The sequence below is a fragment of the Salvelinus fontinalis genome, unplaced genomic scaffold (assembly GCF_029448725.1).
Source record: "Salvelinus fontinalis isolate EN_2023a unplaced genomic scaffold, ASM2944872v1 scaffold_0057, whole genome shotgun sequence".
NCBI lineage: Eukaryota > Metazoa > Chordata > Actinopteri > Salmoniformes > Salmonidae > Salvelinus > Salvelinus fontinalis.
In genome coordinates this window covers 205,456-219,301 of record NW_026600266.1, presented here as the reverse complement: position 1 = coordinate 219,301, position 13,846 = coordinate 205,456, and the positions used below count along the sequence as shown (strand labels likewise).

Here is a 13,846-nt window from a genome sequence, read left to right as displayed (position 1 = left end):
GAAATGTACCGGTAATCTAGGCAAGTATAATGGCCCAGACCGACATGGATTCCGGGGAGGATGGAGGCGGCGGCGGGGAGCCCGAGGTGATCGCTAAAGTCAGTGTCTTGGGAGGTTTTACCGAGGGCGCTGAGATTCGAGCCCTGATCTCCAGCTTACCAGTGGTTCACGAGAACATCGTGACACTGGAGTCAGCCATAGAGAGGTTTCTCGGTGAGATTCATGCTCTACATGTTTAGTCTGTTGTTGTTTTGGCAAACTTGATCCAGTCTTGCATGGAACAGTCTGTGGGCTTTAGGCATAAATGTGTGTACCATCTACAGACATCAGTTTTAATAATACATTCATAACTTAGACATACCACAATCATAAGCAGTGAAAGAATCGTCAACAACTTTATGTTGACCACTTCATTTTTCTACAGTGATAATGGACCGTTATCAGGAGCAGCCCCATCTTCTGGATCCACATCTGGGTAACAACACAACACACACACAGCACATCACATGCTCTTCTGCTTTAGTGAAACATGGGCTTGTTAGGATAGCATGATGATGACAGTGTTTCTTTCCTGTGACCACAGAGTGGATGTTGAACCTGCTGTTGGAGCTCATCAGGAGTGAACAGTCTCCTCCTCTACTGGTACACCTGGGCTTCAAATTCCTCTACATCATCTCCAAGGTAACTACAGGCAGATTCATCAACATCATCTCCAAGGTAACTACAGGCAGATTCATCTACATCATCTCCAAGGTAACTACAGACAGATGGATTCATCTACATAATCTCCAAGGTAACTACAGACAGATGGATTCATATACATCATCTCCAAGGTAACTAGAGACAGATGGATTCATATACATCATCTCCAAGGTAACTACAGACAGATGGATTCATAAAGTAATCCTTCTAACCACCCCCCCCCCTTAAAAGAGTTAGATGCACTATTGTAAAGTGGTTGTTCCACTGGATATCATAAGGTGAATGCACCAATTTGTAAGTCGCTCTGGATAAGAGCGTCTGCTAAATGACTTAAATGTAAATGTAAATATACATCATCTCCAAGTTAACTACAGACAGCTGGATGTACCTACATCATCTCCAAGGTAACTACAGACAGCTGGATGTACCTACATCATCTCCAAGGTAACTACAGACAGCTGGATTTACCTACATCATCTCCAAGGTAACTACAGACAGCTGGATTTACCTACATCATCTCCAAGGTAACTACAGACAGCTGGATTTACCTACATCATCTCCAAGGTAACTACAGACAGATGGATTTACCTACATCATCTCCAAGGTAACTACAGACAGATGGATTCAGCTACATCATCTCCAAGGTAACTACAGACAGCTGGATTTACCTACATCATCTCCAAGGTAACTACAGACAGATGGATTTACCTACATCATCTCCAAGGTAACTACAGACAGCTGGATTTACCTACATCATCTCCAAGGTAACTACAGACAGCTGGATTTACCTACATCATCTCCAAGGTAACTACAGACAGATGGATTCAGCTACATCATCTCCAAGGTAACTACAGACAGATGGATTTACCTACATCATCTCCAAGGTAACTACAGACAGATGGATTCAGCTACATCATCTCCAAGGTAACTACAGACAGCTGGATTTACCTACATCATCTCCAAGGTAACTACAGACAGATGCATTCAGCTACATCATCTCCAAGGTAACTACAGACAGCTGGATTTACCTACATCATCTCCAAGGTAACTACAGACAGATGGATTCATCTACATCATCTCCAAGGTAACTACAGACAGCTGGATTTACCTACATCATCTCCAAGGTAACCACAGACAGATGTAGCGTTGGTGGTTCGATGAACCATGCTCCTATGATGAGTAACCTTGACTGAGACCTATAGACTCGCTTTAGCTCCCGTAGCTAATGCCTTGGCTTTAGCCCAGTGGGTTAACACTATTGTGTCACTGGATAGCCAGGTTTGAATCCATCTGGTCACACATATAGTACGATTTGAGTTTGTGAAGCCCAGCGTTCTGATGTGTGTGTTGATTCAGTCTTAACCTATGTCCTCAGGCTAAAGTTAGAAGTGTGGTGCTAGCTCAGCTTTCTCAGCCTGAGCAGTTGGGACAGACTCCTCTAACTCAGGTGTTTTTGTCTCCGCCAGGTGAGAGGGTATAAGATCTTCATGCAGCTCTTCCCCCATGAGGTGGCTGATGTCCAGCCAGTCCTGGACCTCCTGTGTCGACAGGACCCCAGAGACCCAGAGGTGAGCCTGAATTTCTTAATTACGAGACGTCAATAGAAGGTGGGTCTATCACGTCCTAGCCCAGTAGCTAATGTTAGACCCCCTGATTTCTCATGTTACAAGACCTCAATGGAAGGATAACCCTTTACTTGAAGGGTACCTTCATAAAGTATACATTGATAAACATTACACATTCATAAATAGAGTATCCATTGCTTTTACCCTCTTGTTGTTACCTTTCTAGATTAGGCCTATAGGGATTCAACTGTTTACTTTCTAGATTAGGCCTATAGGGATTCAACTGTTTACTTTCTAGATTAGGCCTATAGGGATTCAACTGTTTACTTTCTAGATTAGGCCTATAGGGATTCAACTGTTTACTTTCTAGATTAGGCCTATAGGGATTCAACTGTTTACTTTCTAGATTAGGCCTATAGGGATTCAACTGTTTACTTTCTAGATTAGGCCTATAGGGATTCAACTGTTTACTTTCTAGATTAGGCCTATAGGGATTCAACTGTTTACTTTCTAGATTAGGCCTATAGGGATTCAACTGTTTACTTTCTAGATTAGGCCTATAGGGATTCAACTGTTTACTTTCTAGATTAGGCCTATAGGGATTCAACTGTTTACTTTCTAGATTAGGCCTATAGGGATTCAACTGTTTACTTTCTAGATTAGGTCTATAGGGATTCAACTGTTTACTTCCAAGTTGTTTAATGTATTATATGTATAGAAGGTTGTCTTTTTATCTTTGTATTGTCCCTATATCTTATGGTTACAAATCAAATGTTATTTGTTACATGCTTCGTTGACAACAGGTGTGGATTTACAGTGAAAGGCTTACTTACAGGCCCTTCCCAACAATACAGAGAGAAAAAATGGAAAATAATCAAAGTAAAACACGTAATAATAAATACACAATGAGTAACGATAACTTGGCTTTATATACGGGGTACCAGTACTGAGTCAATGTGCAGGGGTACGAGGTAATTGAGGTACATATGTACATATAACTAGGAATAAAATGTACAGACAGTAGCAGCAGTGTATGTGAGGAATCAAAAAAAGGTCAATGCAGATAGTCCTGGTATCTATTGGTTAACTATTCAACTAACTATTTAGTAGTCTTATGGATTGGTTAACTATTTAACAGTCTTATGGATTGGTTAACTATTTAACAGTCTTATGGATTGGTTAACTATTAAACTAACTATTTATCAGTATTATGGATTGGTTAACTATTTAACTAACTATTTAGCAGTCTTATGGATTGGTTAACTATTTAACTAACTATTTAGCAATCTTATGGATTGGTTAACTATTTAACTAACTATTTAGCAGTCTTATGGATTGGTTAACTATTTAACTAACTATTTAGCAGTCTTATGGATTGGTTAACTATTTAACTAACTATTTAGCAATCTTATGGATTGGTTAACTATTTAACTAACTATTTAGCAATCTTATGGATTGGTTAACTATTTAACTAACTATTTAGCAATCTTATGGATTGGTTAACTATTTAACTAACTATTTAGCAATCTTATGGATTGGTTAACTATTTAACTAACTATTTAGCAATCTTATGGATTGGTTAACTATTTAACTAACTATTTAGCAATCTTATGGATTGGTTAACTCTTCACGATTGTGTTGGTGTGTGTGGACCATGATAGATCCTTAGTGATGTGGACACATGAGGGACTTGGACCTCTCGACCCGCTCCACTACATTCTGTCTATGTAAATGGGGGCGTGCTCAGCCCTCCGTTTCTTGTAGTCCACAATCAGCTCCTTTGTCTTGCTGACGTTGAGGGAGAGGTTGTTGTCCTGGCACCACACTGCCAGGTCTCTGACCTCCTCCCTTTTTAGTGTGTTTCATCGTCGTCGGTGTTCAGGCCTACCACCGTTGTGTAGTCTGAATACGTTATGATGGTGTTGGAGTCGTGCGTGGCCATGCAGTCGTGGGTGAACAAGGAGTACAGGAGGTATAGAAGTATGCATCCCTGAGGGGCCCCTGTGTTGAGGGTCAGCGTGGCGGATGTGTTGTTGCCTACCCTCACAGTTCAATACATTTCATTCAAGTGTTTCTCTCCTTGCCCCTTCCTGTCAGACCTGGGAGACCCGCTACATGCTGCTGCTGTGGCTGTCTATGACCTGTCTGATACCCTTTGACCTTTAACCCTAACCCTCTCTTTCTGCCCCTTCCTGTCAGACCTGGGAGACCCATTGCATGTTGCTGCTGTGGCTGTCTATGACCTGTCTGATACCCTTTGACCTTTAACCCTAACCCTCTCTTTCTGCCCCTTGTGTTAGACCTGGGAGACCCATTGCATGTTGCTGCTGTGGCTGTCTATGACCTGTCTGATACCCTTTGACCTTTAACCCTAACCCTCTCTTTCTGCCCCTTCCTGTCAGACCTGGGAGACCCGCTACATGCTGCTGCTGTGGCTGTCTATGACCTGTCTGATACCCTTTGACCTCTCCCGTCTTGACGGTCACCTGTCCTCTGACCCCAGCCAGACAAGAGAGCCAATCATGGACCGCATCCTGGCCGTCGCCAAGGTAACTAATTCCAGACTGTCCTGCCTTGGGCAATGTTCAGTCGTGTCCTCCCAGATCCAGTCCTGGTATGATGTATTTAGTTTGTAACTAACCGTTGGTCTGTTGTTATTTCCAGTCTTACCTGATGGTCACTGATAAGTCCAGGGATGCTGCATCTGTGTTGGTATCAAAGTAAGTGTTCAACTTTATTGTTTAAAAAAGGCAACAACATTGGTGATGCGTTTCATGTTTTACCCAGAAGAGGGCGAACTTGTACTTGAAGATGAATAGGTTCATACCTAGGCCACACACACACACACACACACACACACACACACACACACACACACACACACACACACAGAGCTTACTGAGTGGTCCTAGCCTGTTGTCATCTAACTGTCTGTGTTTACAGTTCACTGAGTGGTCCTAGTGTGTGGTCGTCTAACTGTCTGTGTTTACAGTTCACTGAGTGGTCCTAGTGTGTGGTCGTCTAACTGTCTGTGTGTGCAGGTTTGTGACACGTCCTGACGTGAAGCTGAAGCGACTAGGAGACTTCCTGGACTGGAGTCTGACCACCATCTCTCAGGCCAGTGACCAGACCGTGGGAGGTACTGTAATCCTGGACGGGGCCCTGCAGTCTCTGGTATGACACACACACACACACAGTTTGTCTGTCCTCGTGTGTTGCAGTGAGCAGGCCTAGTTTACAAGAGCCTACATGTACGGCTGGCATGTCTGTGGGAGATCAGAGCCTTTGTGGGTTTGTCAGGTTGGCAGGTGTTTGGTGCTGCACCTGTTGTCAGTGTTTTACGACTGAGGGAGTGAACGTGAAGACATGCCTCTGGTGGTAATTAGCTAGCCTGGTCACAGACCTGTTTTAGGAACTGGTATCCCAGATCCCCAGGGGTTGGCTATACAGCCCAAACAGATCTGGGATCAGTGTAGTAGTATATAGATATACTGCCGGTAGTCATTACTTTACCAGTGTAGTAGTATATAGATATACTGCCGGTAGTCATTACTTTACCAGTGTAGTAGTCTATAGATATACTGCTGGTAGTCATTACTTTACCAGTGTAGTAGTATATAGATATACTGCTGGTAGTCATTACTTTACCAGTGTAGTAGTATATAGATATACTGCTGGTAGTCATTACTTTACCAGTGCAGTAGTATATATATATATACTGCCGGTAGTCATTACTTTACCAGTGTAGTAGTATATATATATATATACTGCTGGTAGTCATTACTTTACCAGTGTAGTAGTCTATAGATATACTGCTGGTAGTCATTACTTTACCAGTGTAGTAGTATATAGATAGACTGCTAGTAGTCATTACTTTACCAGTGTAGTAGTATATAGATAGACTGCTAGTAGTCATTACTTTACCAGTGTAGTAGTATATAGATAGACTGCTAGTAGTCATTACTTTACCAGTGTAGTAGTATATAGATATACTGCTAGTAGTCATTACTTTACCAGTGTAGTAGTATATAGATATACTGCTAGTAGTCATTACTTTACCAGTGTAGTAGTATATAGATAGACTGCTAGTAGTCATTACTTTATCAGTGTAGTAGTATATAGATATACTGACGGTAGTCATTACTTTACCAGTGTAGTAGTATATAGATATACTGCCGGTAGTCATTACTTTACCAGTGTAGTAGTATATAGATATACTGCTAGTAGTCATTACTTTACCAGTGTAGTAGTATATAGATAGACTGCTAGTAGTCATTACTTTACCAGTGTAGTAGTATATAGATATACTGCTGGTAGTCATTACTTTACCAGTGTAGTAGTATATAGATATACTGCTGGTAGTCATTACTTTACCAGTGTAGTAGTATATAGATATACTGCCGGTAGTCATTACTTTACCAGTGTAGTAGTATATAGATATACTGCTAGTAGTCATTACTTTACCAGTGTAGTAGTATATAGATAGACTGCTAGTAGTCATTACTTTACCAGTGTAGTAGTATATAGATATACTGCTGGTAGTCATTACTTTACCAGTGTAGTAGTCATTACTTTACCAGTGTAGTAGTATATAGATATACTGCCGGTAGTCATTACTTTACCAGTGTAGTAGTATATAGATATACTGCTCGTAGTCATTACTTTACCAGTGTAGTAGTCATTACTTTACCAGTGTAGTAGTATATAGATATACTGCCGGTAGTCATTACTTTACCAGTGTAGTAGTCTATAGATATACTGCTGGTAGTCATTACTTTACCAGTGTAGTAGTATATAGATATACTGCTGGTAGTCATTACTTTACCAGTGTAGTAGTCATTACTTTACCAGTGTAGTAGTATATAGATATACTGCCGGTAGTCATTACTTTACCAGTGTAGTAGTCTATAGATATACTGCCGGTAGTCATTACTTTACCAGTGTAGTAGTATATAGATATACTGCTGGTAGTCATTACTTTACCAGTGTAGTAGTCATTACTTTACCAGTGTAGTAGTATATAGATATACTGCTGGTAGTCATTACTTTACCAGTGTAGTAGTCATTACTTTACCAGTGTAGTAGTATATAGATATACTGCCGGTAGTCATTACTTTACCAGTGTAGTAGTATATAGATATACTGCCGGTAGTCATTACTTTACCAGTGTAGTAGTATATAGATATACTGCTGGTAGTCATTACTTTACCAGTGTAGTAGTCTATAGATATACTGACGGTAGTCATTACTTTACCAGTGTAGTAGTATATAGATATACTGCTGGTAGTCATTACTTTACCAGTGTAGTAGTATATAGATATACTGCCGGTAGTCATTACTTTACCAGTGTAGTAGTATATAGATATACTGCCGGTAGTCATTACTTTACCAGTGTAGTAGTATATAGATATACTGCCGGTAGTCATTACTTTACCAGTGTAGTAGTATATAGATATACTGCCGGTAGTCATTACTTTACCAGTGTAGTAGTATATAGATATACTGCTGGTAGTCATTACTTTACCAGTGTAGTAGTCATTACTTTACCAGTGTAGTAGTATATAGATATACTGCTGGTAGTCATTACTTTACCAGTGTAGTAGTCATTACTTTACCAGTGTAGTAGTATATAGATATACTGCCGGTAGTCATTACTTTACCAGTGTAGTAGTATATAGATATACTGCCGGTAGTCATTACTTTACCAGTGTAGTAGTATATAGATATACTGCCGGTAGTCATTACTTTACCAGTGTAGTAGTATATAGATATACTGCTAGTAGTCATTACTTTACCAGTGTAGTAGTATATAGATAGACTGCTAGTAGTCATTACTTTACCAGTGTAGTAGTATATAGATATACTGCTGGTAGTCATTACTTTACCAGTGTAGTAGTCATTACTTTACCAGTGTAGTAGTATATAGATAGACTGCTAGTAGTCATTACTTTACCAGTGTAGTAGTATATAGATAGACTGCTAGTAGTCATTACTTTACCAGTGTAGTAGTATATAGATATACTGCCGGTAGTCATTACTTTACCAGTGTAGTAGTATATAGATATACTGCCGGTAGTCATTACTTTACCAGTGCAGTAGTATATAGATATACTGCTGAAAGTCATTACTTTACCTGTGTAGTAGTATATAGATATACTGCCGGTTGTCATTACTTTACCAATAGAGGTGCTATGGCCTAACTGCCCACACTAATCCCCAGTCCCTCACTCTCTTCCACTTTGTCTTTCATGTCTTAATGTCCTATAGTTGTGGTTTCACCAACCACCTTGATATAACAGTGTATTGTAGTACATTTTTCCCAGGTCAACTCTTGTGTTGTGTCAGTCTAAGAAGCTAATTTTAATGCAGCCCTCAAGCGAGCAGTGTATCAAAGTCATATTATTGGCGTTGAAACTGGCGCTACGTGTTTACAAACGGTCTCTCCTTCTCTCTGTGCTGTGTAATATGACTGGGAGGGGAAACCGGCTTGTCTCTCTCTATGTGGCGCTCAGAGCGTTTAAAACGGGCTCTGTGTGTTCTGACGGCCCTGAGGGGCTTCAACGGGCTCTGTGTGTTCTGACGGCCCTGAGGGGCTTCAACGGGCTCTGTGTGTTCTGACGGCCCTGAGGGGCTTCAACGGGCTCTGTGTGTTCTGACGGCCCTGAGGGGCTTCAACGGGCTCTGTGTGTTCTGACGGCCCTGAGGGGCTTCAACGGGCTCTGTGTGTTCTGACGGCCCTGAGGGGCTTCAACGGGCTCTGTGTGTTCTGACGGCCCTGAGGGGCTTCAACGGGCTCTGTGTGTTCTGACGGCCCTGAGGGGCTTCAACGGGCTCTGTGTGTTCTGACGGCCCTGAGGGTCTTCAACGGGCTCTGTGTGTTCTGACGGCCCTGAGGGGCTTCAACGGGCTCTGTGTGTTCTGACGGCCCTGAGGGGCTTCAACGGGCTCTGTGTGTTCTGACGGCCCTGAGGGGCTTCAACGGGCTCTGTGTGTTCTGACGGCCCTGAGGGGCTTCAACGGGCTCTGTGTGTTCTGACGGCCCTGAGGGGCTTCAACGGGCTCTGTGTGTTCTGACGGCCCTGAGGGGCTTCAACGGGCTCTGTGTGTTCTGACGGCCCTGAGGGGCTTCAACGGGCTCTGTGTGTTCTGACGGCCCTGAGGGGCTTCAACGGGCTCTGTGTGTTCTGACGGCCCTGAGGGGCTTCAACGGGCTCTGTGTGTTCTGACGGCCCTGAGGGGCTTCAACGGGCTCTGTGTGTTCTGACGGCCCTGAGGGGCTTCAACGGGCTCTGTGTGTTCTGACGGCCCTGAGGGGCTTCAACGGGCTCTGTGTGTTCTGACGGCCCTGAGGGGCTTCAACGGGCTCTGTGTGTTCTGACGGCCCTGAGGGGCTTCAACGGGCTCTGTGTGTTCTGACGGCCCTGAGGGGCTTCAACGGGCTCTGTGTGTTCTGACGGCCCTGAGGGGCTTCAACGGGCTCTGTGTGTTCTGACGGCCCTGAGGGGCTTCAACGGGCTCTGTGTGTTCTGACGGCCCTGAGGGGCTTCAACGGGCTCTGTGTGTTCTGACGGCCCTGAGGGGCTTCAACGGGCTCTGTGTGTTCTGACGGCCCTGAGGGGCTTCAACGGGCTCTGTGTGTTCTGACGGCCCTGAGGGGCTTCAACGGGCTCTGTGTGTTCTGACGGCCCTGAGGGGCTTCAACGGGCTCTGTGTTCTGACGGCCCTGAGGGGCTTCAACGGGCTCTGGGAAGATCTTTGTTTTGCACAGTTGCGTTTTTGAATTTGGCCATGCAGCAAAACTTTAAAGAGCCGCTGAGAAATGGGGACTGAGAGAATGGCATTAGAAGAGTAGTTAAAATGAACCTTTAACACACGGCAGTCCTCGCTGCAACTTGTAATGACATCCAGAAGGTAGAGGTTAGTGGGGATTTAATCCCAGACAACATGTAATGACATCCAGAAGGTAGAGGTTAGTGGTGATGTAATCCCAGACTACATGTAATGACATCCAGAAGCTAGAGGTTAGTGGTGATGTAATCCCAGACTACATGTAATGACATCCAGAAGGTAGAGGTTAGTGGTGATGTAATCCCAGACAGACAACATGTAATGACATCCAGAAGGTAGAGGTTAGTGGTGATGTAATCCCAGACAACATGTAATGACATCCAGAAGGTAGAGGTTAGTGGTGATGTAATCCCAGACAACATGTAATGACATCCAGAAGGTAGAGGTTAGTGGTGATGTAATCCCAGACAGACAACATGTAATGACATCCAGAAGGTAGAGGTTAGTGGTGATGTAATCCCAGACAGACAACATGTAATGACATCCAGAAGGTAGAGGTTAGTGGTGATGTAATCCCAGACAGACAACATGTAATGACATCCAGAAGCTAGAGGTTAGTGGTGATGTAATCCCAGACAGACAACATGTAATGACATCCAGAAGGTAGAGGTTAGTGGTGATGTAATCCCAGACAGACAACATGTAATGACATCCAGAAGGTAGAGGTTAGTGGTGATGTAATCCCAGACAGACAACATGTAATGACATCCAGAAGGTAGAGGTTAGTGGTGATGTAATCCCAGACAGACAACATGTAATGACATCCAGAAGGTAGAGGTTAGTGGTGATGTAATCCCAGACAACATGTAATGACATCCAGAAGGTAGAGGTTAGTGGGGATTTAATCCCAGACAACATGTAATGACATCCAGAAGCTAGAGGTTAGTGGTGATGTAATCCCAGACAACATGTAATGACATCCAGAAGGTAGAGGTTAGTGGGGATTTAATCCCAGACAGACAACATGTAATGACATCCAGAAGGTAGAGGTTAGTGGTGATGTAATCCCAGACAGACAACATGTAATGACATCCAGAAGGTAGAGGTTAGTGGTGATGTAATCCCAGACTACATGTAATGACATCCAGAAGGTAGAGGTTAGTGGTGATGTAATCCCAGACTACATGTAATGACATCCAAAAGGTAGAGGTTAGTGGGGATTTAATCCCAGACAACATGTAATGACATCCAGAAGGTAGAGGTTAGTGGTGATGTAATCCCAGACAACATGTAATGACATTCAGAAGGTAGAGGTTAGTGGTGATGTAATCCCAGACAACATGTAATGACATCCAGAAGCTAGAGGTTAGTGGTGATGTAATCCCAGACTACATGTAATGACATCCAGAAGGTAGAGGTTAGTGGTGATGTAATCCCAGACTACATGTAATGACATCCAGAAGCTAGAGGTTAGTGGTGATGTAATCCCAGACTACATGTAATGACATCCAGAAGCTAGAGGTTAGTGGTGATGTAATCCCAGACTACATGTAATGACATCCAGAAGGTAGAGGTTAGTGGTGATGTAATCCCAGACAACATGTTGACCCTCAAAAGGGGAGGAGCCACAACGTTATGAACAAAACAGGTGTTGGAATTTCACATCTTTAAAGGAAAATGTATTATTTCGATCTCATCCATGATATTGATGTTTTGCCCTCGCTCTCCTGTCTCACCTCTTCTCTCTCTCCTGTCTCACCTCTCTCTCCTGTCTCACCTCTCTTATGTCTCACCTCTCTTATGTCTCACCTGTCTCTCCTGTCTCCCGTCTGTCTTTTAGGCCCAGCTATTCAAGCATGGCAAGAGAGATGACTTTCTCCAGTACGGTAAGAATGTCCTTCAATAGTTGCTTTTTGATCAGCCATTTGACTTTATCCATTGTGATAAGTAGTTGTCTTACCACCAACGTAGTGGTGAGCACATTAAACCAGTCTCTTTCCTGTAGTGTGTTGTCTTACCAACGTAGTGGTGAGCACATTAAACCAGTCTCTTTCCTGTAGTGTGTTGTCTTACCAACGTAGTGGTGAGCACATTAAACCAGTCTCTTTCCTGTAGTGTGTTGTCTTGCCAACGTAGTGGTGAGCACATTAAACCAGTCTCTTTCCTGTAGTGTGTTGTCTTACCAACGTAGTGGTGAGCACATTAAACCAGCCTCTTTCCTGTAGTGTGTTGTCTTACCAACGTAGTGGTGAGCACATTAAACCAGCCTCTTTCCTGTAGTGTGATGTCTTACCAACGTAGTGGTGAGCACATTAAACCAGCCTCTTTCCTGTAGTGTGATGTCTTACCAACGTAGTGGTGAGCACATTAAACCAGCCTCTTTCCTGTAGTGTGATGTCTTACCAACGTAGTGGTGAGCACATTAAACCAGCCTCTTTCCTGTAGTGTGATGTCTTGCCAACGTAGTGGTGAGCACATTAAACCAGTCTCTTTCCTGTAGTGTGTTGTCTTACCAACGTAGTGGTGAGCACATTAAACCAGTCTCTTTCCTGTAGTGTGTTGTCTTACCAACGTAGTGGTGAGCACATTAAACCAGTCTCTTTCCTGTAGTGTGTTGTCTTACCAACGTAGTGGTGAGCACATTAAACCAGTCTCTTTCCTGTAGTGTGTTGTCTTACCAACGTAGTGGTGAGCACATTAAACCAGTCTCTTTCCTGTAGTGTGTTGTCTTACCAACGTAGTGGTGAGCACATTAAACCAGTCTCTTTCCTGTAGTGTGTTGTCTTACCAACGTAGTGGTGAGCACATTAAACCAGCCTCTTTCCTGTAGTGTGTTGTCTTACCAACGTAGTGGTGAGCACATTAAACCAGCCTCTTTCCTGTAGTGTGATGTCTTACCAACGTAGTGGTGAGCACATTAAACCAGCCTCTTTCCTGTAGTGTGATGTCTTACCAACGTAGTGGTGAGCACATTAAACCAGCCTCTTTCCTGTAGTGTGATGTCTTACCAACGTAGTGGTGAGCACATTAAACCAGCCTCTTTCCTGTAGTGTGATGTCTTGCCAACGTAGTGGTGAGCACATTAAACCAGTCTCTTTCCTGTAGTGTGTTGTCTTACCAACGTAGTGGTGAGCACATTAAACCAGTCTCTTTCCTGTAGTGTGTTGTCTTACCAACGTAGTGGTGAGCACATTAAACCAGTCTCTTTCCTGTAGTGTGTTGTCTTACCAACGTAGTGGTGAGCACATTAAACCAGTCTCTTTCCTGTAGTGTGTTGTCTTACCAACGTAGTGGTGAGCACATTAAACCAGTCTCTTTCCTGTAGTGTGTTGTCTTGCCAACGTAGTGGTGAGCACATTAAACCAGCCTCTTTCCTGTAGTGTGTTGTCTTGCCAACGTAGTGGTGAGCACATTAAACCAGCCTCTTTCCTGTAGTGTGTTGTCTTGCCAACGTAGTGGTGAGCACATTAAACCAGCCTCTTTCCTGTAGTGTGTTGTCTTGCCAACGTAGTGGTGAGCACATTAAACCAGTCTCTATCCTGTAGTGTGTTGTCTTGCCAACGTAGTGGTGAGCACATTAAACCAGCCTCTTTCCTGTCGTGTGTTGTCTTGCCAACGTAGTGGTGAGCACATTAAACCAGCCTCTTTCCTGTAGTGTGTTGTCTTACCAACGTAGTGGTGAGCACATTAAACCAGCCTCTTTCCTGTAGTGTGTTGTCTTACCAACGTAGTGGTGAGCACATTAAACCAGTCTCTTTCCTGTAGTGTGTTGTCTTACCAACGTAGTGGTG

The 13,846-nt window shown here is 43.3% G+C and overlaps 1 protein-coding gene across 1 annotated transcript in view; it reads left to right on the top strand.

The window, feature by feature from the left end:
- Positions 1-13,846, top strand: part of tbcd (tubulin folding cofactor D) — a 120,454-nt gene that overhangs the window by 1,548 nt on the left and 105,060 nt on the right. Inside the window, exons 2-9 of the mRNA XM_055911250.1 lie at positions 21-213; positions 425-475; positions 584-681; positions 2,169-2,270; positions 4,670-4,816; positions 4,932-4,987; positions 5,309-5,441; positions 11,896-11,941. Of these exons, the coding sequence (XP_055767225.1) occupies positions 30-213; positions 425-475; positions 584-681; positions 2,169-2,270; positions 4,670-4,816; positions 4,932-4,987; positions 5,309-5,441; positions 11,896-11,941 (817 nt within the window). The 5' untranslated portion in view covers positions 21-29. The remainder of the gene's footprint in view (positions 1-20; positions 214-424; positions 476-583; positions 682-2,168; positions 2,271-4,669; positions 4,817-4,931; positions 4,988-5,308; positions 5,442-11,895; positions 11,942-13,846) is intronic.